The sequence below is a fragment of the Malaclemys terrapin genome, chromosome 4, assembly GCF_027887155.1.
Source record: "Malaclemys terrapin pileata isolate rMalTer1 chromosome 4, rMalTer1.hap1, whole genome shotgun sequence".
Classification (NCBI taxonomy): domain Eukaryota; kingdom Metazoa; phylum Chordata; order Testudines; family Emydidae; genus Malaclemys; species Malaclemys terrapin.
The window spans coordinates 35,164,305-35,189,881 of NC_071508.1; the positions used below are offsets into that span (position 1 = coordinate 35,164,305).

The 25,577-nt window shown below is 46.4% G+C and overlaps 1 protein-coding gene across 6 annotated transcripts in view; it reads right to left on the reverse strand.

Annotated features, from left to right (window-relative positions):
• Positions 1-927: 927 nt before the first annotated feature.
• The window catches only part of LOC128837374 (inner centromere protein-like), a 35,552-nt gene continuing 10,902 nt past the window's right edge, over positions 928-25,577 (reverse strand). For 4 of the 6 annotated variants that reach the window (XM_054028513.1, XM_054028514.1, XM_054028518.1 and 1 more), the window contains 15 exons: positions 23,299-24,074; positions 22,234-22,285; positions 21,269-21,302; positions 19,797-19,902; positions 18,647-18,740; positions 17,370-17,505; positions 17,160-17,294; positions 14,215-14,324; positions 13,755-13,875; positions 7,085-7,177; positions 6,098-6,261; positions 5,799-5,886; positions 5,356-5,466; positions 2,282-2,441; positions 928-1,275 (listed from right to left, as the gene is read on the reverse strand). In XM_054028513.1, coding sequence (XP_053884488.1) covers positions 1,061-1,275; positions 2,282-2,441; positions 5,356-5,466; positions 5,799-5,886; positions 6,098-6,261; positions 7,085-7,177; positions 13,755-13,875; positions 14,215-14,324; positions 17,160-17,294; positions 17,370-17,505; positions 18,647-18,740; positions 19,797-19,902; positions 21,269-21,302; positions 22,234-22,285; positions 23,299-24,074 — 2,395 coding nt within the window. In that variant the 3' untranslated portion in view covers positions 928-1,060. Of the gene's footprint in view, positions 1,276-2,281; positions 2,442-5,355; positions 5,467-5,798; positions 5,887-6,097; positions 6,262-7,084; positions 7,178-13,754; positions 13,876-14,214; positions 14,325-17,159; positions 17,295-17,369; positions 17,506-18,646; positions 18,741-19,796; positions 19,903-21,268; positions 21,303-22,233; positions 22,286-23,298; positions 24,075-25,577 lie in introns of those variants that run through there. The other 2 variants (XM_054028516.1, XM_054028519.1) reach the window with 2 other exon arrangements.

A 25,577-nucleotide genomic window follows, 5' to 3' on the forward strand; every position in this document is an offset into this window, starting at 1 on the left:
TAGTGTGTACCTTCTAAAAATGAAACCTACATGTATCTGAGTTGTGAAGAAAATGTATTAAAGTTATAACTGCATGAATGCACTTTTATGTAGAAAACCATGATTAAATCGAGTCTTCCTGACTAGTGATTTAAATCAAATCCACCCTGTGAAGAAGTCCACGGGTTCAGCCCACCCCACTTCTTCCAGTGCGTCAGACAGCAGTAACTGATGAGACGAACTGCATGGACTGCCACACACCTGGGACGTCTCACTTTGGTACTTGACTTGAGCAGGCAAAAAGGAGCGTAACTCTGAAGATGCTCCTTCAGCTGTTACAGATTAGAAAGAAGTCAAGAGGAAAGGCTCCCAGTTAATATATACAGACTAGTAGAACTGCTTTTGAGTGGAGTGCAAAAGCAGCATCTGGAATTTGATTTAATTAACTGATTTTTTAAACAAAACACTGGGTGATAAAAATCCATTCAGGCATATCAAACAGTCCAAATAAAAGTCACTTCCAGCCTAAGACCAAGCATGAAGATTTCAGATTAAAAGTTCGAGGGCACTATAAAAGCCGTACATTTTAACTACTAAGGAGCAAGTGAAGAGCTCAGGCCATGAAGACAGCAAGTCCTACTCATCTGAGATATAATCTTCCATGCAGCTCTTTTATTTGGGCATTTAGCTTACCCCAAAAAGATATGCTACGTAATGCTGTCAGTTGTCCATTCAGAACATCTGCACTGCCATCTTAGAGACATACAATCAGACAGGGGTTCTCAAGTGCCACACAACACCATGTGTACACATAAGGGAGAGGGCATAGAAGGAAGTAAAGTGACACAGAGGGCAGTGCTGTAGTTTAGTAAGCCTCTGCTCTTCCCCACAGCACATCTCAAAGTGTCAACAAAAACCCACCCCAGACAGGAAGGAAGGTGGCCCTGATTATTTTAAAGCTTTTATTCTATGCAAATATTAAAAAAAAAAAACAGATCTTAGAAAAGATTTTTTTTCCTTTACACAAAAACCAGGACAACATTGAAACGGCAGGTGGACAGAAGAGGGACATTCTCCTTCCTCAGTACTTTTTCAGGTTGTAGGGCAGGCCCAGTGTAGACTTGGTACCGGGAAGGGGTGGTGAGTGCCAGACAGCAGAACTGGTGCGTTTGAAATATCGCGGCTTGTTCTTGTAGAAAATGTCCTCCAGTTTAGGGCTTATGATCAGCCCAAAGAGTGTCTCGATATTTGGAGGGTTGTAGTATTGGTATGTAACCGCTTGATTAAGCGGAGCCCCTGCGAAAATAACCACCATGTTACATGAGCAGTCTAAGGGTACGTCCAGACTACCCGCCGTATCGGCGGGTAGCGATCGATTTATCGGGGATCGATATATTGCGTCTCGTTAAGACGCGATATATTGATCCGCGAATGCGCTCCCCATCGACTCCGGAACTCCACCGGAGTGAGCGGTGGTAGCGGAGTCGACGGGGGAGCCATGGCCGTCGATCCTGCGCCGTGTGGACCCCAGGTAAATCGATCTAAGATCTGTATCTTTTTGTGGATACAGACTAACACGGCTGCTTCTCTGAAACCAATCTAAGATACTTCGACTTCAGCTACGCTATTCACGTAGCTGAAGTTGCGTATCTTAGATCGATCCCCGGCCCTAGTGTAGACCAGCCCTTGGTAGCATCTCAGTGCTCCTGTTAAACCTCACTCCCTTGGTATCATGATTACTGCGAATCAGTGCATGAAAGTCAAGATCTAAAAGCAACCCTCCAGGCTCTCTCGCCCTGCCCACAGAGCCAGTCCTGGAAGAGATTTGGGGTGGACATGGCAGATACTGAATTCTCAGTACTGGATCAAGGTAGGGTTTTGCCTGGCTTCATACAGAACCTTACATTCCCCCTCATGCAGAGAATATAATTGGCTTCCAAGGCATCTTTCACATTCCAGGTATCCCAAGTACTGTGGAAAACCCATCACTGAAAGAAAGGATTGCCAGGCACTGGTGAACTCCCTAGCCTTCGGTTTTCAGACAGTGCAAAAGCACTTCAACTCTAGGGATGGGCACAAGGGATTCCAAATTAACATCTGAACAATAGCACCTGCAGGAATGCAGCTCCTGCTCAGATTACCACTCAAAGCTAGTACCATATGGAACTGCAATAAGCTGAAGTCTCGTGCATTTCTGGCCTAAATTGTGGCTTCCTCTACTTCTAAGCCTCCCTGAGAAATCTGGGGTCTTCCAAATTCTCATAGATGAAGTTTCAGTGGGTATAACAAGATCTGCACGTACCAGTGGCCCAGACAGGGATGGGCTTGCGGGGCTGGCTTTCATCATCTGTGGAGTCATCACTGTTCAGATCCAGCCCATAGTTATTTGGATTTACCTTGGGAAATCTGTGTTCTTTTGATCCTAACGGGGGCCCTTGATAGGAGTCAGAGACAGGAGATTTCTGAAACCAAAATAGAAAAGTTAGATATAAGGTAATTGATTTTTTTTAAGGCTATATAATAATACTTCTATGTAGTGGTGCTGATGAGACAGCTTGAGTTTCTAGAAAGAACCCATTGTTGATTTTGGTTAGTCTATTCGTTATTTATGATAGAAATATCCAAGGATCTAGGAGCAGGAGATTTACATTGTGTACTCCAAGAATCACTGGTGCCAACAGCAGGTGGTAGGACAGCTAATGTCAGCACCAACAAGTTTATTAATATATACACAGTATTGCTGCTATCCATACAACACTAGGTTTGAATCACACATTACTGTTCTGCCATGAGTCTCCATGGGCAGAAGAATGAAATAGATACTCTGCCCTGGAGGAAACAAAGGTGAGCCATGGAAGACAGGAAGTGGCAATGGTGTGACTCTGGCAGTCAATGTCACGTTCATACCTGATCTTCAATCCCAGTCCAAAACACCAGATCCAGAGATCACGCCTGTCTGTTTATGGGAAGCCAACAATAGCCACATGATAATTCAGAAGAAATATACTGGTTAAATAATTTGGGCTGGGATTTTCAACTGAGCCTAACTTCCTTAGATTCTTGTCAAAGCTTTTATTATTATTTTTTTTTTTTAAATAAACTTAACCTAGACTGGCATCCACATGCTCCAAAAGCAATACTAAAGGGCACTGTCCTATAGTAACCACACACTGCAGAGTGTTTCTGAGACGTAAATGCCATTGCTATAGGGCAATAACCTACAGAAAGTGCAGCTTCCCTGTAACTGCAGAGAGCAGCCTCTGTAGCCACTCAGAAAAGGCTTACAAGCTTAGCTCTAGTCTTAAACTGCATGTTACAGCACAGAAAGTCACTCCATGTGCCAGTGGAGATCCTTGTGTAGTGAAAAAAAAAAAAAAAAAAAGAGCACTCTCTCTTCTCCCCCCTGCCCCCGTGGGGGCTGAGCAGGCTGCTTTGGCTGTGCTTCCAAACCCATGCCAACTAAGAGAGTTTGTGGAGGGAGGATTTAAGAATTGAATGTGGATCTCTCACATAGTAAGCTACCAGGCTGTGCTGAAGCGTAACATTTTAAGCTACAGGACTGCTGTATACAACACAGTTTACTGAGTTTATCTGAGTCACATTTGATGTCAGACATTTGCTATTCTATAATTAACCTGAAAAAAAAAAAAAATCAAGCTAAGTGTAGAGACTCATCTAAAGCCATGTGTTGCTGATAACATTTTTTTTTTAAATGAGCTGTATACAATCAAGAGATCAACATCAACAATATCATTCTTGGAACAGCAGCAAGTTGCCCTGTTTTTTCACCCTATAGGTGTTCAGCAGCACCATCTTTCATGCAACAGGAATAGTATGGCTGGAAAGTACAACTAAAAGCAGCAGCAACAATTACTCTGATTGTAAACCCACTGATGCTGGTCTATCCAGTACACTGTACAGGACTGAGCACCATTAGCTGTTTGATAGTTCTTAGGTAGGAGGTGGGAAGATGGACAGTCACAGGACCTGTTCCTTCCATCTCACTCCCTCCGTACAGCAGCAGAGGCAAGGAAGCGACTTATCAGAGCCTGCTTGGTGCTCCTGTTCTACAGCAACAAAACCTTCTGAAAAGCACACACACCTAAGGGGCTTCATACAACCATAAAGTGCTTCAGGAGTCAGACCTTTTTCAAACCAAGGGAAGGAGTTGCTGACTCAGTGTTACACATCTTCCCCACCCAAAGAGAACGTAAGCGTCTTGCATTAGTTGTCAGATACTACGCATAGGGGACAAAAGTCAACATTTGAAGAGCCACCCACTTATCCACCTTTGAATCCCTTCTTAAAGTCTCACTTGCTGTGATGCCTACAAATTGTTTCCATCTGGCACGGGAGAGGCAAGTGCCAAGAAGAGACTTGCATTTTTTCTGATCGTCTCTGTTCATTGTGTAACTACATTCCCCTCACCCTCTCCATTTGTCCACTTGTCACGTCCCATCTGACCCCTGGACTGTAATCTCTCTGGAGCAGGGAGTGTTACTTGTTTGTATAGAGCCTAGTACTGTGGGACTATGACAGAAATTCCTAGCCATAATACAAGCCATAAGAAGACATGAGGTTTTTAACATTCAACTCCCGACTACAGGTAAGTGCAACACCTAGTCATTTTTAGAAATAAGCGTAAGAACCCATGAGACAGTCACGTAGGCCAATTTCACTATATAGAGAGTTTGCTGAGAGCAGAAAAAAGGGCTTTGTTCCAGCCTGGCTGAAGAGGGGCAGTGTGTCAAAATGAGACCCACCACCTGCTGCAAGGACATTTCTTATGTGAACCCAATAAAGAGTCCCTCATTTTTCCAGTGAGCTATAAAATACAGTCACAGAATACAAGACAAATCAAGTTTCAGATGGTATCAGGCATCAGACAACCAGAAGTTATGGAAGAGGCAGTAGCTGGCTGCTTGAAAAAGCAAAGCTGATCCATTATGCCTTAAGTCTAGCTTTTCAGTTTGATTCACCAAACACATCTAGGCTAGAAACACAATGGTGTTTCAACTCCAATGGTGGTAGTTAGAGAGTTTAAAGCAACTGGAGAAGCATGGAAGTTTCATGAAGACAGCTACCTGATGTCACTAGTGAGAGGCTACAATACAGCACCAACTCCCAGGATTCCTCAGGATCTAGTGCCATCATGTGGCCATTTCCTATCATTTGTTTTACATTCCAAACAAAAGAATTCTCTCCATTGTTTCTGTGTTGAGCCAAGTTTCTTATGGCTGCTCAGATAAGAGACATCCCTGCCCTCTTTGAAGGAGAATGTCCCATACAAAGAGGAAAGGCCTCCACGGACCCAAGAATTTAGAGCCCAGTAGACATTGGAACCCCTGTCTTTGCTCAGGCTCTTGGCTCACTCACCTCCACTGTTATATTCAGCCATTTACTGGGAACAATAGCAACAGATTCAGGTGGCTTGGTTTTATTTTCCCGTGGTTGCTGCCGTTCCTGCTCTTCTGAACTCTGTTCCTCCTGTTAACAAGTCCAAGTTATAAACAGATCACCCGGTTTTCACGTCTATTGAATCTGACTTGTCCTATATGAGAGGCCCTAGTCTCCCATTCATCCCCTCCCTCAGCAGGATGGGACACTACCCAATGATGGGGACAGACACTCTCTCCACAGTGGAGGAACAGCATCAATTCTTTGTTAGACTCCAACTCAGCCTCTTGCTGATTTGGAGATTATAGGCCTCACTGCTATCCTTCACTAGGAGAATGCAGCTGGTAAAGCTAAAGGCATGCTCAAGGCCAAAGACAAATAGAATAAAGTCCAGTGCATGACACAGAGTCTCAACTCCCCACCTTCTTTTGGTTTTCCTCCTCCTCTGTAACCACTGCCAGTTCCATCTGCAGGTGAAGGGCCTTCCCCTTCTCTTGCTGTTTGTGACTCCTGGCAAATCAAAGCATAACCAAGTGAGTCACAAAGGACCCAGGTCACTTCCCATCCAGGATGCTCAGATACCTGCTTTCTGCACCCAGAACCCTCCACTATAGCCCATCGCTCACACCCTTCTCCTAGTACTGACAAGATCTGCTTTGCCATGCTTGTCGCTCCGCCCCCTTCCCTCTTCTCAGGGGTGTGGAAACAGGCCAGCTCTCACCTCTCCTTTGCCTGTTCCACCTGTTGCTGCTCTGCCAGTTTCTTCAGCTCCGCAATCTTCCTCCCTTTGTCCTGCTGTTCATCCTCTCTCCTCTTCTGCAGGAGCTCCTGCAACTTGCATTCATCCTCCTCCTGGGAAGGCAAAGTCAGTCCACTTCTTCTATGCTAAATGGGGAGGGTGGGTGAGTTATGGGTCAAGTGTCCTTTCCTAGCCTGAATGATACCTACTCTGACCCATCCTCATCACCACCACCAGAGTCTTGGACCTTAGTTGTGCAGCCCCTCCTCCTGCCCCCCACATTTGCTGTTATATAAAGAGGGACAATCACCACCCCCAGCACTTATTGCACCTGGATATAGGTGACAGTACAAAGATACCCATCTCCAGAATTCATTTAGTCATGGAATTGCTAGGAAGTCTGGGATGGAATTATGCACCTGAGCTTTCCTAGTCCCTTACAGAAAATGGAGGGCTGAGTGTTTGGAAACTAATACCTACGTCTGAAAATTTCAGCCCTGTGGAAAAGTGTATATGAAGGAGAGGTCAGTAAAAACACCATGCACATTTATGGTGCTATGCAACTCATAATGGTGAGATGCATTAGAACATACTTGGAGAGTGACCTTACCCCACCCTCACTGGGAAGGAAAGAAGTGATAAGGTACTTCAGTCACAAAAGGAGTAGGATATTGGGAGGTTGGGGAGGGGAGAGAGAGAGAGAGAGAGAGAGAGACTGTGTGCGTGCATGTCTCTGTGTGTGTGTGTGTGTGTGTGTGTGTGTGTGTGTGTGTGTGTGTGTGTGTGCGCGCGCGTGCGTGTGGAGGTAAATCTATTCTGACATACTCATTGGCCTGTTCCTTCACAGCTATTTACTGGTTATTGTTCTGCCCTCTTCCCCATATGAAGCACACTGTGCAGATTTCCCATCATTCTGTTTTTCCTCTACGAACTCTTCTCCTTAAAGATGGGCCCTAATCTTGCTCTTACCATCTGCAGCACTTTCTGTTTTCGGGTCTCCACTTCAGTCTTCTTAGCTATTTTTTTCTTCATCTTTTCTTCTACCACCTTCTCTTCTCGCACCTGAGAGAATCACACACATCAGGTCTGGACCCTGCCGAGCCTCACACAGGACAGTCTTGACATGTTTATCTACCATAGAAAGAAGAGTCAGGCGCTCTTCAGGAGTATGGGGCCCCCAATCACATCCCATGGGGGAAGATGCCTTTCTCTGGAGCAGAGTGAAAGTCCAAAGCCCCAGTGAAGCGTATACATATTTTAAAGGCAGATGGCACCCAGTGCAGCGACTTCAGCCCCAGTCAGAGTTCACAGGAGGAGAAGACCATCACCAGGAATAACTGTAAAGAGTACATGAAACAGTTACACAGAATCCAAATTACAGGAGGCCATATTGCTACGTGACCTTCATCAGAACAAGGAAAAGCCAGCAGGAAGATGGGCTTTCCTTTTGCTTGAGGTATAGTTTTCTAGCACGCAAAACGGATGTGCAAAATGAACAGGGGACATGGAGGTGAGAAGACCACAAATGCAAGATTCCTTCACTTTAGCTGAGTGGCAGAGCAATAAGCAAGAACATGTGGAAAGGAACACATGGTTGTGAGAAGAGTACCAAGGACTGTATGCAGTTCTGGCTGTTAGTGCAAGGGAAAGATGCAGTCCTTTAGTCTTTCCCCATAACCTTGGAGGATGGATCCTGAAAAGATCTGCTTTATGACCTATCACCCAGAATGGGAACAAGCTCTGTAGCCTGTTCAGTTTTTGTCCTCATTTGGAAAGAGGAAAAAAGGGGTTCAGTTAATGTCAACCTTCTCCCGGAGCGTAAGCCAGACATACCAAGCTGGATCCCCAAGCTCTTGGGCTGCCCCAGGACAGTGGTTTTCAAACTTTTTTTCTGGCGACCCAGTTGAAGAAAATTGTTGATGTCTGTGACCCAACGGAGCTGGGGGATGAGGTGATGAGGGCTGCAGGGTGGGCCAGGAATGAGGGGTTCAGGGTATGGGAAGGGGCTCTGGGCTGGGGGTGTAGGAGGGTTTTGGGGTATAGGAGGGGACTCTGGGTTTGGGGGGGGCTCAGGGAATTGTGGCACGGGCTTACCTTGGGTAGCTCCCGGTCAGCTTCCTGCCTATCCTGGCACCGCAGCGAGCAGCGGCAGCCAACAGGGCGGCTAACAGGGGAGTTTGAGAGGGAGTTTGCAGGGGGAGGCAGGAGGGCAGGGTGTGTCGTGTGCTCTGTGTCCCCAGGTGTTGTGGGCAGAGACTGCAGCAGCCATGAGCCAAGCAGCAGCAGCAGACAGAATGCAGATGGCTGCATGTGGAAGCTGTGGTATGTATATAGTCCTAGCAGGAGACCCGGAACAAAGGTATGTGTGTATGAAGTGTCGCCTTATAGTGTTGCTGGAGGAAAAGATTAAGGGGCTGGAGATGCAGGTAGAGACCCTGGTGGAGTTTAGGCGGGGGTTTGAGCAGCTGATGGAGGATGGGCAAGGCGGGGCTGAAGGGGAAGGCTCTAGGGTGCAGGAGGAGGCAGTAGTAGATGACAGCGAGAGGGGAATGGAAGGAGGAGATCCAGGGAAGTGGAAGCATGTGACTTTGAGAAGTAGGCCAAGGAAAAGGAGGGCCAGTGAGGGGGGAATAGAACTCAGGAATAGGTTTGAGTGTTTGGATAACGAGGTAGAGGGGCAGCAGGTGGTGACTGAAGGTGGGAGGGTGAGGAAGAAGAGAAGAGCTGCTAGTCCGAGAGAGAGGGGGGAGGAGTTGATGGAGACAGCACCAATTATGGGCCACCAGAGGATACAGGAAGGCATAAGGGGGAGCATAAGGGAAGATAGGAGCAGACACAGGTCAGGACTAGAGGGATCGGAGACTAGATTACTAGATCGCACTGTTGCCAGGCGACGGCAGGTGTATGTAATTGGAGACTCTTTACTGAGGAGATTGGACAGGCCTGTGACCAGGGCGGACCCGGAGAACAGAAGGGTGTGCTGTCTACCGGGTGCAAAGATACGCGATGTGGACCTGCGGTTGAAAAGGATCCTAAAAGGAGCAGGTAAGAACCCCTTGATAATCCTTCATGTAGGAACGAATGACACGGCTAGGTTCTCGTTAGAGAGAATCAAGGGAGATTATGCCAGGCTGGGGAAGACTCTCAAGGAGATAGAGGCTCAGGTTATCTTTAGTGGGATTCTGCCTGTTCCGAGGGAAGGGCAGCAAAGGGCTGATAGGATTGTGAGGATAAATAGTTGGCTAAGGGAGTGGTGCTATAAGGAGGGCTTTGGGATGTATGGCCACTGGGAGGCTTTCGGGGACAGACACCTGTTCTCGCGGGATGGGCTTCACCTGAGTAGGGAAGGAAATAGACTTCTGGGAGGGAGGCTGGCTCATCTTATCAAAAGAGCTTTAAACTAGGAAGTTTGGGGAGATGGTTGGGAGATGCACAGTTAATCTCCACGCCAGTTTCCGGTATTGAAAAGCTGAGTGTAATAAGAGGAGACATAGCCGGGGAGATGAGATTGGACATAGGAGGGACAGGGGGCACGAACACAAAGAGGCCCGCAACATACAGTGCTAGTAATGGGAGACAGGCTAAACGACATACATTAGGCTGTTTGTACACCAATGCGAGAAGCCTAGGTAATAAAATGGAGGAATTGGAGCTCTTGGTCCGAGAATTGAAACTGGATATCGTAGGAATAACTGAAACGTGGTGGAATGGCGGTCACGACTGGAACGCAGGTATGGAGGGGTATGCGCTGTTTAGGAAAGACCGGGATAAAGGTAAAGGTGGGGGGGTGGCATTGTATGTCAATAGTGAAATAAGCTGTAAAGAAATAATAGTGGATGGAATAGATAACACAGAGTCCGTCTGGGCGATACTCAAGCTGGGTAAAAGTACTACTAGAGCCTCTCCGGGGATAGTGCTTGGGGTGTGCTATAGACCGCCGGGATCGACCCAGGATATGGATAAGGAATTGTTTAATGTATTAAGGGAGGTAAATACTAATAGAAACTGTGTAATTATGGGGGACTTTAACTTCCCGGATATAGATTGGGGAACAAACGCTAGTAGCAATAATAGGGCTCAGATGTTCCTAGATGTGCTTGCGGATCAATTCCTTTATTAAGTGGTAGCTGAGCCGACGAGGGGGGAGGCCATTTTAGATTTGATTCTGGTAAGTAGTGAAGACCTTGTTGAGGAAGTGGTAGTGGGGGACAACTTGGGCTCCAGTGATCATGAGCTAATTCGCTTTAAACTAAATGGAAAGAGTACCAGAATTAAGTCAAAGACTAGGGTTTATAATTTTAAAAAGGCCAATTTTAACAAATTAAGGGGACTGGTAAGGGAAGTGGATTGGGCAAACGTATGAAGGGACCTAAAGGCAGAAGAAGCCTGGGATTACTTTAAGTTAAAGATGCAAGAGCTGTCAGAGGCCTGTATCCCCAAAAAGGGAAAAAGATTACTAAGCAAGAGACTTAGACCGAGCTGGATGAGCGACCGGCTGAAAGGGGCGATTAGGAAAAAACAGAAAGCGTACAAAGAGTGGAAGAGGGGAGGGATCAGTAAGGAAACTTACCTTAGTGAAGTCAGAGAATGTAGAGATAGAGTGAGAAAGGCCAAAGGCCGGGAAGAGTTGGACTTAGCGAGGGGAATTAAAAGTAATAGTAAGAGGTTTTACAGCCATATAAATAGGAAGAAAGCAAAGAAAGAAGAAGTGGGACCGCTGAAGACTATAGCCGGAGAGGAGATTAAAGATAATCTAGGCATGGCGCAATATCTCAATGAATATTTTGCATCGGTGTTTAATGAGGCCAATGAAGGTATTAGGGATACTAGCACCGTTACAGAGGGGCATACGGGATGGGGGATTACCGCATCCGAGGTAGAAACAAAACTAGAACGCCTTAATGGGACTAAGTCGGGTGGACCGGACGATCTTCATCCGAGAATATTGAAGGAATTGGCGCGGGAAATAGCAGGCCCATTAGCGACTATATTTAATGAATCTGTAAACTCGGGGGTAGTCCCGTTAGACTGGAGAATAGCCAATGTGGTTCCTATTTTCAAGAAAGGGAAAAAAAGTGACCCGGGTAACTATAGGCCTGTTAGTTTAACATCAGTAGTGTGCAAGGTGCTGGAGAAGATTCTGAAAGAGAAACTAGTTGAGGACCTTGAAGTTAATGGCAAATGCGATAAATTACAGCATGGTTTTACGAAGGGCAGATCGTGCCAAACGAATCTGATCTCCTTCTTTGAGAAAGTAACGGACTTATTAGATAAGGGAAATGCGGTGGACCTAATATACCTGGATTTCAGTAAAGCGTTTGATACAGTACCCCATGAGGAACTATTGGTTAAAATGAAAAACATGGGGATCGATATGAAAATCCAGAGGTGGATAGGGAATTGGTTAATGGGGAGAATGCAGCGGGTCGTATTAAAGGGTGAATTGTCGGGTTGGAGGGAGGTTACTAGTGGAGTGCCTCAAGGTTCGGTTTTGGGACCCATCTTATTTAATCTATTTATAACTGACCTCGGGACCGATTGCAAGAGTGGGCTGATAAAGTTTGCGGAGGATACGAAGGTGGGAGGAGTTGCAAACTCGGAGGAGGATAGGGATACTCTGCAGGGAGACTTGAATGAGCTTGTGAATTGGAGTATCAGAAATAGGATGAAATTTAATAGTAAAAAGTGTAAGGTGATGCACTTGGGGACGAATAATAACAATTTTAGTTACAAGATGGGGACGCATTGGTTAGAAGTAACGGAAGAGGAGAAGGACCTAGGGGTCCTTGTGGACCGCAGGATGACTATGAGTCGGCAATGTGACGTGGTGGTGAAAAAAGCCAATGCGGTCTTGGGATGTATTAGGCGAGGTATATCTAGTAGAGATAGGGAGGTCCTGCTTCCGTTGTATAAGGCGCTGGTGAGACCTCATTTGGAGTACTGTGTGCAGTTCTGGTCTCCAATGTTTAAAAAAGATGAACTCAAACTGGAACGGGTGCAGAGAAGGGCGACTAAGATGATCAGAGGAATGGAAAACCTGTCGTATGAAAAGAGATTAGAGGAGCTTGGGTTGTTTAGTCTGACAAAGCGAAGGCTGAGGGGGGATATGATTGCTATCTTTAAATATATCAGAGGGGTTAATACAAGGGAGGGAGAGGAATTATTCCAGTTTAGTACTAATGTGGACACGAGAACGAATGGATACAAACTGGCCGGGGGGAAGTTTAGGCTTGAAATTAGACGAAGGTTTCTGACCATCAGAGGGGTGAAATATTGGAACGGCCTTCCGAGGGAAACGGTGGGGGCGACGGACCTGTCTGGTTTTAAGATTAAGTTGGATAAGTTTATGGAGGGAATGGTTTAATGATAAAACATAGTAGCCAAGGAAAACCAAGCAATGGTACATGAACAGCATAATGGCCAACAAGGGTCAGGCTAGAGACTCTTGCCTATATGCTCGGGGTATTACTGATCGCCATATTTGGGGTCGGGAAGGAATTTTCCTCCAGGGTAGATTGGCTGAGCCTCTGGAGGTTTTTCGCCTTCCTCCGCAGCATGGGGCAGGGATCACTAGCAGGAGGGTCTCAGCCGATTGAAGTCACTAAAACACAGGATTGGGGACTTCAACGGTAGAGTCCAGGGAAGGGTCTTGCGGCCTGCAGCATGCAGGGGGTCAGACCAGATGATCATAATGGTCCCTTCTGACCTTAATGTCTATGAGTCTATGAGTCTATGAGCAGCAGGTCCAGCTCTTAGGTGGAGGTGCGCAAGCCGGGAACTGACCAATGGGAGTGCAGAGACGGTGCTTGGGGTGGGGGCAGCACGCGGAGCCCCATGGCCCCCCTGCCTAGGAGCCAGACCTGTTGCTGCCGCTTCCGCAGTGTCGGAACAGATAGGGACTAGCCTGCCTTAGCCAGGCAGCACCGCCGACGGGACTTTTAATGACCAGAGCCGCCGTGACCCAGTCCATTCCATTCCATTTTCTGATCTAAGCGCAACCCTTCCCATGAACCTGACTCAGCACTACCACCTGCTCCTGCCCACAGGGTCAGCACTGCGGTGACCGAGCACACCCATGGCTGCATACTGTGTGCTGTGGAGTGAGTGTGCCAAAGAGCTGCAGGGCCTGTCACTCTGCAGTGCACACACAGCACAGTGAAGTGGTGGCAGCTGGCAGGGGTGGGGCACACAGCTGGCACTGGGCTGACTGCACAGGCAGGAGGATGAGAACTGAGCCAACCCAAACCTGAGCACCCCACTCAACACTTGTAGTCTGGTTGCAGGGCACAGGGCCTGCTGATAAGACACCACTACTAGTCCTCAAAGAGCTTAGAGTACCATAGACACTGAAATCCATGATAGGAATAAACAACACTGTTGCATGGACTTGACAGAGCAGAGCCTTTCCCTGTTGAACAGAGGACTACAGATAGGCCCTGAAGTGACTCTTTTTGCGCTAATACCGAGTGGCCTCATTACTCACTCATGGCCCCTGTGGTCAGTGTCACTAGCATCGAGAATTTTAGTAACTGCCGATATGTTTATTGCACAGTGAGGCAATCCATCGCTATCCCCTACTAGGTTCACTGCCCATTGCCGTGAGAAAACCCAGAGCCTGTTTCCAGGCTGGGTCTCTTACCTTCTCGGTCTTCTCCTCACTTTGAGAGAATTTCTGTTCCATCCGCTTTTTCTTCTCCTCTTCCATCTGCTCCACCCGTTCGCGAGCCTGCAGTGCCTTCCTCAGACGCTCCTCACGCTTCCTGGGGGACAAGTGGGGACAGTTCGCTTTGGCTGCACTGGGGATTTGCCCTGGTTACAGCTATCAAGGCGCCAGCACTGGAGCAGCTAGTGCACTGGTGCAAACCCCCAATGCAGAGTGTAAGAGCCTTGCATTGGCTCAGCCTACCCTTGCTTCAAACTGGGGTAAGCTCCACTGGCACCAGCAGCAGCTGTACACCATCAACACTAGCTGTTTGCACTAACGTAGCTGTAGCTAGCTACCAATGGCAGTAATCAGAGCAGGTCACCAGTGTAGACAAGACCTTGAAGTGCTTCAGAGCTGAGCCAGAAAAGGAGCAGCTGGAGGGGCAGCCACTCACAATTTCATCTCCTCGAGGCGCCGTCTCTTCTCTTCCTCCACTTTCTGTTTTCTTTGTTGCTCGGCCTCCTGCTTCTTCCTCAGGCTCTCCAGCCGCTGCCGCTCCTTTTCCTGGGGTGGGTGGGAAGCTCAGATTATACCCAACTGCTGGAGCTTGTTTCTGCCCTAGGCTACTTGGGCACAGGAAGCCAGGGACAACACACCTAGGAACTGCAGCTTCAGTCAGAGACACATTCACACTCCCTCCGGAATAGGCACATGTGTTAGGAAAGAGACAGTGCTGTTTTGGCAGCAGTGTTAGTTCAACAACTCCATTTCCCGAAGAAGAAAAGGAGCTTGGAAGGTGAGTGGGGCAGTTCCCTTGTGTAAGACACCTCAGGCCCAACATCCAAGCAGAAACAGTTACTGCAGAGGACATGTTCAGGCAAAGACACCATCAGTGACTGTGCTGCTGTATTCACCACAAACCACCTAATGCTACTAGCCAGTGTCAGTGCTACAAACATGAAGATTCCTCCATTCTTTTCAGAGCCCTGAAGGGGACCCCTTTAGGTCCTTTTTAGACACGTGGTTTTTAGTCTAGAAGATAGAACATGAGACCTTTTAAGTCATCTAGTTCATTCCCAGTGGCTAAAGCATGATTATTCCCTACAGTATATTCTCCAGGGCTTTGGCCAGCCTAGTTTGAGTGACATAAGTAGTATCACTTCCAGTGTTTGCCTTGGAGAGCATTTTACACACCACGAGATGTCCAATAGCAATCCCCTTCATCAGAGATTCTCAGTTTGTATTTGCCATGGCTGAGTTTTATCCAGGTACTGTTAGATCCCCTTTGGGCCACTCTGAACAATTTTACTCACTTCCTGGTGTACACACCCTCCACATGCTGCCCAGTACATCATCATTTCGCTCTTAGATGAGACTCGGAAGAAATATTAGGTCTGCATGCAGGTTAGTGGTGAGGTTAAAGAGCTGCAAGTGCCCATTAGAGAGGAAATAAATGTGTCCACTATGAGCCCACAGACTCTGTGATTAAGGAGTCATTACTTACAACAAAATCCCCCTGTTTAGATAGAAAAGAGGAGAAACAAGGATTACTGCTTTTGGAGCTAGCCAAGTAAACCTAGAACCACCACCTTTGGACTCTAGTCTCATTTTGCTCAGTGGATCTCAATGCGCTGCTTGTCTTACAACTGTCCAGCAGCCTGTTGGGCAGCAGAGACCCAATTTCAAATTCAAAGAAGTGTCCACTGACCATCCTAGAGTTTGGCAATCCCAGAATATGATGAGTTTGGGCTGAATGTGACAGAGTAGCCAAGATTTCTCTACATGCATAGGAAAGCTTTAAGGAGTTGATGTTCAAGGTCACAATATGTGTTGAGACTTTGATATTAGCTAACTGATAGGGGTAATGGAAGACCAGATTCATTATGATTTTTAGGTGCTTCTATACCATGAAGGGGTTATAAAAATGCACATAAACATGCAAAAATACATCCAAACCTTTGTTTCCCTGCATGATCTCCCCCTCACCCCAATGCAACATCTGATGCCACCACTACCCCAGGACCAACCTATACTCCTGGGGGAATTCTGTGCCACTGTGCAATGCAGAATTTTGCAGAAATTAATGTTGGGCATGTAGAATATCCTCCCCCCCACCCCAGAAATCGGCTGCAAAGATTTTGGCCACCACTAGGGGCTGCTGGACCAGCTCGCAAAAAGAAAACCAGGGCAGTGGGTGGGTGAGGGATCTGGAGGGCTCCCAGCAGCTGCAGTTCCTAGCACGCCCTGAAGGAAGGAGGTGGCGGCATGAAGGAAACTGTACAAGTGCGGGACCCAGCATCAGGCTGTTTCTCCCTCTGGATCCCTGTGCTCTAGGAGGGCAGGGTCTGAGAGTGTGTGGGCTGGGGTGGGGATGAGTGAGTGTCTGGCCCCCAGCTGGGCTCTGTGGGAGTGGGGGCAGAGAAGCAGGAACTGGGTTGTCGTAGGGGTTTAACTCTCTATACTTGCCTGACTGGTAATTTTGAAACAAATTGCCAAAATAATTGAAACTGGCATGATTCTATAGTGTTTACCACCAGCTTTGGGCTGCATTCCCAAGCAACCCGACTCCAAGAAGACCTGGTCCCGGCGCGCCGGGAGCCGCTACCGGCCTCACACCGTCCATGGGCACCTTGTGAAACCGTTAAGAGGTGCCCGTGGACGATGTGAGGCCGGTAGCGGCCCCCGGCGTGCCGGGACCAGGTCTTCTTGGAGTCGGGTTGCTTGGGAATGCAGCCCAAAGCTGGTGGTAAACTCCATCTAAGGCTAAATACTGGCACGAGAATGATTATATAGTGTTATTTTGACAAAAAATGTGCAGAATTTTAAAATATTGTGCACAGAATTTGTATTTTTTTGGCACAGAATTCCCCCAGGAGTAAACCAACCAGGCAGCCATAAAGACAACTGCTACAGGGGAAACTATCCAAACCCAGTACTTTGCATGGAAGAGACTGTCAAAAGGATTTTCAATGAATTAAGCTAAAGACTACAGGCAGTCAATTTCATGCTGATTAAAGATATTAGCATGGCAGTGCATTCCTGTACACCCCTTACCCTGACACGGCCTATGCTGTACTCTCCTGTAACACCAGCGTGTCTCACTCTGGAGGGAGCATCTTCAGACATCAAAGGGAAAAATAATCTTCATGGCCCATACAGTTTTTAGCCTCTCTGCCAAGACCACTGAGAGAGGAGAGTTTGGGTGCTGGATCGGACATTCAGTCAGCATATCAGAATGGGAAGAGTTGTGATTTAAGTTTGCTCCTTGGTACCATTCCTCATTTGGAACCTTGAACGGCTTGTGATGCAGATTTGCAGTGAGCATTTCAAAGCAGACAACCCTGCCCCATACATTTGCTCTTCCCTTCTCACCCTCAAGGGAAAAGAGATCGTCTCTACCTTGGAATCCGGTCGGGTAGGAGTGTTGCGTTTGATAAGGTTTTTCATGACACTACTGTGCCCTGTGGACCCTGGGGTCACGAGCAGCTGGTTCTTCTGCACCGTCTGTAAAAAGTGTTTGAATGGACGTACGACCTACGAGGAGAGCAGAGGGCATCAGAAGGGGATCCAGACTAGGCAGAGTGATGTGGGGCCATGGAATCTACTCACCTTGTTGGCTGGGCTGGGCGAGGCTAGAGTCTTGCTTGCAGGAGAAGTGGTCTTACCATATGAAGGAGAGAGGTCACAGTCTTCTAGCTGCTGCCCATTACATAGCTCATCCACTGCTTGCTTATAACTCTGTCTCCTGAAAGAGTAAAGGGTGTGTTACATTGACACAGCACAGGAAACAGCATTCCTGGCCTCCACTGCAGCCTTTAATTCGTTTTATACAACCCCTCCTGCCTACTCAGCACCATCAAGTGATCTGTGATGCTTATGTGAACACACCACATATTCAAAACATGCAGCCATGAAGATGCTAGAAAAAGGGGATGGGAAGAGGTGCGAAGGGTGGAGGGTTCCTAGACTTACAAAACAATAGAGATATAGCCTATCTTACTAAGCAACCACAATGTTATTCTCCAGCCCCAGCTTCAGTAAGTGATAGATGCGAGTTTCTGATAGACACCTGTTTGTCACAGCCAGCATCAGCAATGCAAGGTGGGGCAGGGCACGCGGCATAGTCAAAAAGTGTGTTGTGTACTGTCCATACCCAGCACCATGTGAAAAGTTTAGTTTGCTTTGAAGAGTTTTTGTACATTAGCTTCTTTGTAGTGCCAGAATTTGCTGCCACGTTCCCCCAACTACAGGGGATGTTGTAGATTTCACAAGGTCAAACAGAGCCTCAATAGGGGGACAAGAAGTTGAAAAAGGACAGAACTGAGAGCAACAACTGCATTTAAATTGGCTTTGGTGGATCTTTTACTACCATTCTCTTGTGTATGTAGGAGAATCAACAGCTGGGGAAGCGAAGGAAAGAGCCAAGCTGTTAGATCTTTTAGGCACTTAAGATAAGAGTCTGTTCAAATTATTCTATGAGGTTACTGCACAGCCATCCTTAGCCACCCTACTCCTCCCCTCCAACCAGCACTTAGAGATTTACAAACACAATTCCTTACTATGTCCCGGGGGGGGGGGGGGGGGAAGAGGGTACTATTCCCATCCAGAAAATGGAAAGCAGACATAAGTGACTTGCAGTCATACCTAGGTTCTAGTCCCATCTGTGCCTAATTCACTAGGCCATGCCGCCTTTCAAGAGACCTATTTTGTATTAAACTGATGAAAATCTATAACCCAAAAATGTTGGTACATTATGTGGATTTGAAACCCTCTTTGGTCAATCATACCAAAGCTTTCAACAAAGGTACTTGATAACAATTTAGTCATTCCAGATCACTAGTTTATTTTTCTTCTCTCCCCCAGCCTGAGGCCAAGGAGGAACATACCGGATACTCGAGGGCTGTTCTAGTGGCTTGGCATTCTGGGGCTGCTCCTTGCTCCCACTGCTCTGAGAAGTGCCACTTTTTTTCAAATGGCGCTCTGTGAAGAATGCTACAGTTAGTTCCACATGAAAGGTTTCCTACAGCAGAGGTCCAATGCCAGAGGTTCTTGTCTTCATGGCTCCCAAGACAAGCCTCATAAAAATACTGCAGAACACTACTGCTAAGAGCTGTGCCAATCAGAAACCTTATAGTGAGCTAAAACAGGAACAAATTAGCTATTTTAAAACACAAGTTTTGTATCTGTGCATTAACCAACATCACAAAGAATAATATTAGAGTATGCAACTTGTATGATCACACCCCTCTCTGTGTAGAGACCCTTGATGAGACAGATATGTTAGTCCATAAGAGGACTCTGGACACTCCACCCCCATCCCAATAAGATGCTCTAACAGTATCCTTAGGGGATTACACACTTACTGCAGAGAAAGCTGATCCCATCTCATAGCTCCTCACTTTGAGGCAGAGTGAGATGGGAGGGGCTGCAATATCCTCTTGTTCCTCCTCAGTTTGTTTCATGCATCTCAAGATAGTGTTACTAGTCCAAACACTAATTACTTTTGCTCTTAAACACTAGACACTGAACCAAACTGAAGCTTTAAGATATTTTCCTCGACAGTTCCCCAACCATTAGTTGCTCAGACTGAAGTGGTTTGTACTGAGTCTGTCCAATTGCTCTCATTTATATCTTGAGTATCAGAGGGGTAGCCGTGTTAGTCGGAATCTGTAAAAAGCAACAGAGGGTCCTGTGGCACCTTTGAGACTAACAGAAGTATTGGGAGCATAAGCTTTCATGGGTAAGAACCTCACTTCTTCAGATGCAAGTCTGAAGTGAGGTTCTTACCCACGAAAGCTTATGCTCCCAATACTTCTATTTATATCTTGCACATTTATGAAAAACTCTGCTGAATGATCTAGCACAGGACAAATCTTACTCTGCTCTGGAGACAGCAAAGAGCCCTTGCAGGATAAGTTAGGTCAGTAGGTGGCAAAGATGCAAGACAGACTATCAGATCTTTCATAAACCCCCAAGGGACCTCCACAGTCCCATGCTTCCTTGCTGCTCCATCAACACAGTTTTAGCAATATTTACCTGCCTGCTGCTCTGCCCCATTCAGTGGTTCAGTCTGAGCTGACTGTTCTGCAACAGGGCTGCCTTCATTTGGAATAATGAAGGTTTTCTGCAGGTGTTTTGGAGCCTGTAGAAGGAAGCAGACTTTAGCAAGACCCCCCACAGAAACAGGGGTTCAGCAAGCATTGTGTGTCCTGGGAAGGGGGAAAAGGAAGGTTGCAAAGCCAGTGACTCTGGATGCACTCTGCACTGATTGCAGCCCTGCTGCTAACAAGCCAGGAACTGCTCTTTTCTCTTTGTAATGGCAGGAGGGCAGACTCACCGAGTGCTGTTCTGCCTACTACGGACACAGGATGCCTGCTCATGGAGCAAAGGCACAGCAGGGAGGGGGTGTTACAGACACCACCCATCAAAAAGCAGAAGAGTCAGATTTGTCCTTCCTCCACTGGGACTTTAAGGTCAAGATTTTTCTAGACTGACTAAGCTCTCTCAGGTTGGGCACCCAAACTTGCTAGAGAGGTCTGATTTTCAGAGTCCGTGCTCAGCAATTTCAGGGGAGGGGGGGAAGAGTCCCTTCAAGAGTTTCTAGTTGGACACCCACAAACTGAGGCATCCAAGATCACTAGTCACTTTTGAAAATCTTGGCCAAGCACCTTTAAAAGTTACTTTTAAACTGCCCTAGATTGAGGCTGCAAGCGATTCCCAGCTACTGGGGGAGGAGGGGGGGGCAACAACTTCCCTACACCAGAAGGATTAGAAAAGGCACAAACTCCATAGGCATTAGCACCTCTCCTTACAAACCAAGCACTGCACCGTAACACTCAAGCCACACAGCTCTCCTGCACAGACACGTGTGAGAAGTGAGGAAAGCGAGTGATTCGATCAGAAGCCTACACAATCTTGGTGCACAGGTCTTCAGACAGGTCTGTCAAAGCTCAATGGAAGCAAGTTGTAAAAGGATGCTGACTTGGGAACTGAAATTATAAAATGTTCTGATACAAATCCTTAATTTTACTCATGTTTTATGATAGTGCCTAGAGATTCCAATGGAGACTAGGGCCCAGTTGTGTTAGGCGCTGTACAAAACAGTAGGGCAGTACGAATCCATGTCCTAAGAAGCTGACATTGTAAACATACACAGAAGGGTGAATAAAAGGGACATGACATAAAAGCAGAAGATTGGAAACCAAGACAGAGGGTAAAGGCCAGATTTTTAAATACAAATATCATTAAAAATCTGTCCTTAAGTGACTCACCCAAGATAATACAGGAAGTCTTGTATTTGAAGCCAGGTCTCTGAAGTCTCATAGTCTAGTGCCTTAATATACCAAGAACCAAGTTGAGACAGAACAATCCCCCAGACACATTCTCCAGTTTCAGTGACCGTGATTCTATCAGTTCAGCAGAGAGATCTAGACTCCGGAACTAGCAGCTAAGAAGCAGTATAGTTAACTTACTCCATTTGTCTTTGGAAAGCCTGACCTGGGCCTTACCTTGTCAGATTCAGCATTTGGTTCCAGTTCAGGCCTGAAGAGAGAGAGGTGTTTTGACAAGTTATCTGCTCCCACAGAGGAAGTAAGGAAATTATGGGTTTTATTCTTGTGGTGCTTCTGTCAGAGGCTTCTAGGCACCTTGGAAGAGCATGTTACAGGTGACCAAGACCACAATCTGACAGTCGGCTTCAGTATAATTATATCTAAGTGTAGTGGGGACAAGATATTCATTCTGATCAATGGAGGAACTGTTCGTACATGCTAGAGTCAAGACTCATGCACTGAAGTCTAACTCTACAATCTTCAGGCAGAGGGTGAATTTACTTCAGCATGAGACCCATAGACATAACCCTGTTTGAACAGGCCAGATGGGGGTGGCACAGTAAGTTGCTGAGTTATATGCTAGTGAGTTTATGCCCCTTGTAGGTCTTAGCATTGCTCAGGTTAATAGGTAGGATATGCCACAGCCCTGGGGCACAAACAGGTGAACCTGCCCTACCCTGCAAGTCTTGGAGACCACAAACTGCACACCTCCCCAGTCTGGTGATGAGAGTGGAAAAGGACATTAGTTCACAGGGTTCAGGAAGTTAGTAAGATACATGGGACACAACAAACCGGAAATATTCACAGACAGAGCCTAAGGGAACAGTTTCTTAGTCAAGCTGGCCAATATCTTGCAGTGCACGGTCATATTCTGCACAAGCTAAAAACAACGCATCAGCCTTTTTAGGTAGCTCAGTACAGATATCTGAGAGGAAGAACAGAGATCATACCAGCCTTGTTGTCGGAGAGGCTTGCAAGATATAGTCAGGGTCTGAGGAAGGGCCACAACTATGTAGCAACTACCAATCACAGGTGAAGATTACAGCACAAAGTATTCATTTAGTGACTGGGCATAGGAACGACCTGTAGAGTTTTCTGCAAGATTTTCCATAGCTTCTGCCTATTTGACAGAGCAGCCTCACCTGACATTGCTGGTTGCATCTTCATCCACAAATACCTCCAGGGAGCTGTGGCCTGGAAGGAAAAGGATAAAGCAAGACACTAGCTAGCTTGGTGGTCTTAAATCGGATGCATCCTATAAGCAGCTATTCCTGTGCAAAACAGCCCCTCTCTCCAAGGGACACATTGCATTCCCACCCATAGATTTCCATATGAGCGCAAAGCACCCTTGCTTGACTTTCTACAGCTAGAAGTTGCTACATAGTGCAGTGAACTTAAGCACCATAATGGCCCAAAAACCATTTCAGTATCTCCCAAGCTTCCTTCCACATCAGCTGGAGTAACTCTGGAAATACAGAAAGATGTTCTCAAGTCTGTATTATGGAGAGATCACTAGTAATTCCATAGTTGAAGCTGTGGAGAATTTCAGTTAGAAAAGGGGTTTAAATCCTCATTAGGGATGAAAGCAAGTGTATTTTTGGTAACTGTGCACTTATTCTTTGGGGGCAGATTCAATATTCTGCAGCATTAACAAGTAACTTCAGTAGGTTAGGACTCAGCAACTACTATCTGAAGTTTCAGGACTGGTGTTTCTCTTGCCCATCAATTTACACATGGCTTTGACTTCAATTGGATCTCCACAGTATTTCAAGCATAGGTTAGGTTTCTTTTTTTTTTTTTTTTAATTAAAGTTACAGTTTTTACTATTACTGTAGGACGACAGCATGCCATGTGCTATTTAGTTTTGTTTGCCTAAAATCCACGTGCTTCAGCCCTTAACTGACCCAGCTGGAAGCCATTTTGCTTCTACAAGCAAGAGAGTTTAAGGAGCTGACTATCAGCAGACACTTTCAGAGCCCAGAGACTGTGCAGGAGTTTGAGCTGGAGACACAAGAGAACTGTTGTGTCTTGAAGCTTTAAGACACTAAGATGAGATTTAAAAATTTCAGTTGTACCGACCCCTGCACAAGCAGCATTGCAGGTGGCTCCGAGCCCCTCTAAATCAAACAGCACACTGATGGATAGACAGAGCAGAGAGGCTCTGAATAAAAGGACACACAATTGCTTTTCATACTTCACAAACTTACAGCTCACATGGCTGGAGGCTGAAGAGGACTCCCGAGCTGCCTTCTTCTTAGAGATAGCCCTGCTGATAGATTTCCGGATCATGCTCTCTCTTTTGCTGGCCAGAGAATACTTCTCTGCTAGCGAGGTCCTGCGGTGCTTATGGGACTTACCCCTCTGGCTTCTGCGTGCAGAGGGACGGCTCGATTTGGACCCTGTTGAGGTCCCTGTGCTGTCCTTTAAGTCCTGGAAAAGCTCCTTTTCTGGCCCCTGAGCAGAAACATCACTCTCAGCTCCGGGCTCCCCATTTACAGCAGCTTTTGGCGTGGATGTATTTGCTATTCTAAAGTTGGCAGCATCCCGGTCTTCTCCTGTCCCCTTTGCCTCAGGAGTGTCAGGGATCACCAGTGCCAAGGCTGCAGACATAGGTTGAAGTTCAGTAATCTTAGGCTTCTTGGGAGCTTGGTCATCAATACTCAGGGAGATGATCTCCAAGGCCTGGTCTATTATTTCAGGCCTATTCCTCTTCAAATACAAGTCAGCACCACTGTGGTTGTCAACACTGATTTCTGTCAAGGAAACCCGCTCTTCTACTAACAAGATAGCTGGTATCTTAGCCACTTTCTCCGATGGAAGAGAAAACTCTGCTTCAACCTTGGAGTGGAATCTCATTGTTGAAAAAGAAGCATCGACTCCCTTGTGAACATCACTGGGTTTTTCCAGTCCCTCTTTGCTTCTGAGCCTTTGGGAAACTTGCTTAGAGGATGCTGGCTTGAGGCTGCTTCTCCTTCTCGATAACCTTAAAACAAAGGCAGTCAAATGAGGCAGGATTTTTCTCTCTGGCCATTTCAGAATTGACTGACATCACTGAGTGTATACATGACTCTCGGTATTTTTTACATGCAACTACGCTTATTGTCCAGGTACAACTATTTTTAATGAGATTAAGTTAATAAAACACTGGACCAGGACTCAGGAGACCTGGGTTCTATTCCCTGCTCTGACTGTTGGGCAACACTGGCAAAGCCTTCCTTTGGCTCAGTTCCCACCCCCACCCCCCCATCTGTAAAATGGGTATAATGATACTTATCACCTTTGTAAAGCACTTTAAGATCTACTTATGATAAGAGCTAGATATTACTACTATCAAAGTGTTTAAAAAGATATTGTATACCAAAAACCCCCAGTAATAGAAACTATCATTCCATTTAAAACCTCATTATCTTTTCCTGGATCATTCTCTCACTCTTTACTAGGAATACTACCATGCAGATAGGATCTCAATACACAAGAGTCCCAGTTGGGGATACCATGAAACATGGGGCGGCTCGCTAGAAAGGAGCAAAGTGGATAGGCTCCAAAGAATTAAATGTGTAGAGCTTGGACAGGAAAGGGGAACATAAAATGATGTAGCAGTATCTGAAGTGGCAATGCTGTGTATGGGGGAGGAATAAGTACAAATAGGATGAAGCTGCCTAAAGATTTTTTTACCCGAATCATCAAAAAGCTTTCCCTGCCGAATGAGGTCTGTCAGATTAGGAAGTGTCTCCAGCATCAAGGCTTAAATTAATCATAACTGATTCAATGTTCAGAGCAAGCAGTGAGAGCAAGTGAACTTCTGAAATGAGATCTTGATTCCACACCGAAGTGTCCTTGTGTAACTTGAGAGAAACAAAAATCCCCAGCATCATGTAATCAGATCTTTTTCTAAATGGAAAGACTCAAAGTTCAGGGGTAACTTCCTCATGTACCTTGAGATTTCCTTAAGTGGGAAAGAGTGTTTCTGGAATGCCCAATTTGTCACTTGTTAGACAGAGGCCAATTGAGAAGGTGGGTTTACAGCACTTCTGAGAAAGAGAAACCTTTAACCCTTTGTGAAAATCTTGGCCTAGGTGACTAAGCATAGGGAGGTGTGAATTTCTTTAAAACACCACTCTTTTTTGGAGGGTGGGAGGGGGCTAACAATGTAATTAAGCAGCTAGCTTCTATCTGGACATTTACAATTCCTCCCTGCTCTAGGCTCTGGACATATTCTCCTCCCTTCCCATTCTTAACCACCTAGTTTCAGCCTCATTTTTAGTTCAAATCTCTCCTCCCTTCCTTCCCCCATGGGTTTAACTGTGGTTATTGAAATAATACTGAGCACAAGGTATCCTATGCTTGCAGCAGTTCAGCTGCATACAGTGCAGACAGCTCTTCAGGAGTAGGCAGTTTTTTCCTATTGTACACAGATCATTAAAAACACATACCCCCCAAATGTCAGGTATCAGACAGCACACCTATCCTAGATGGATTACACTTT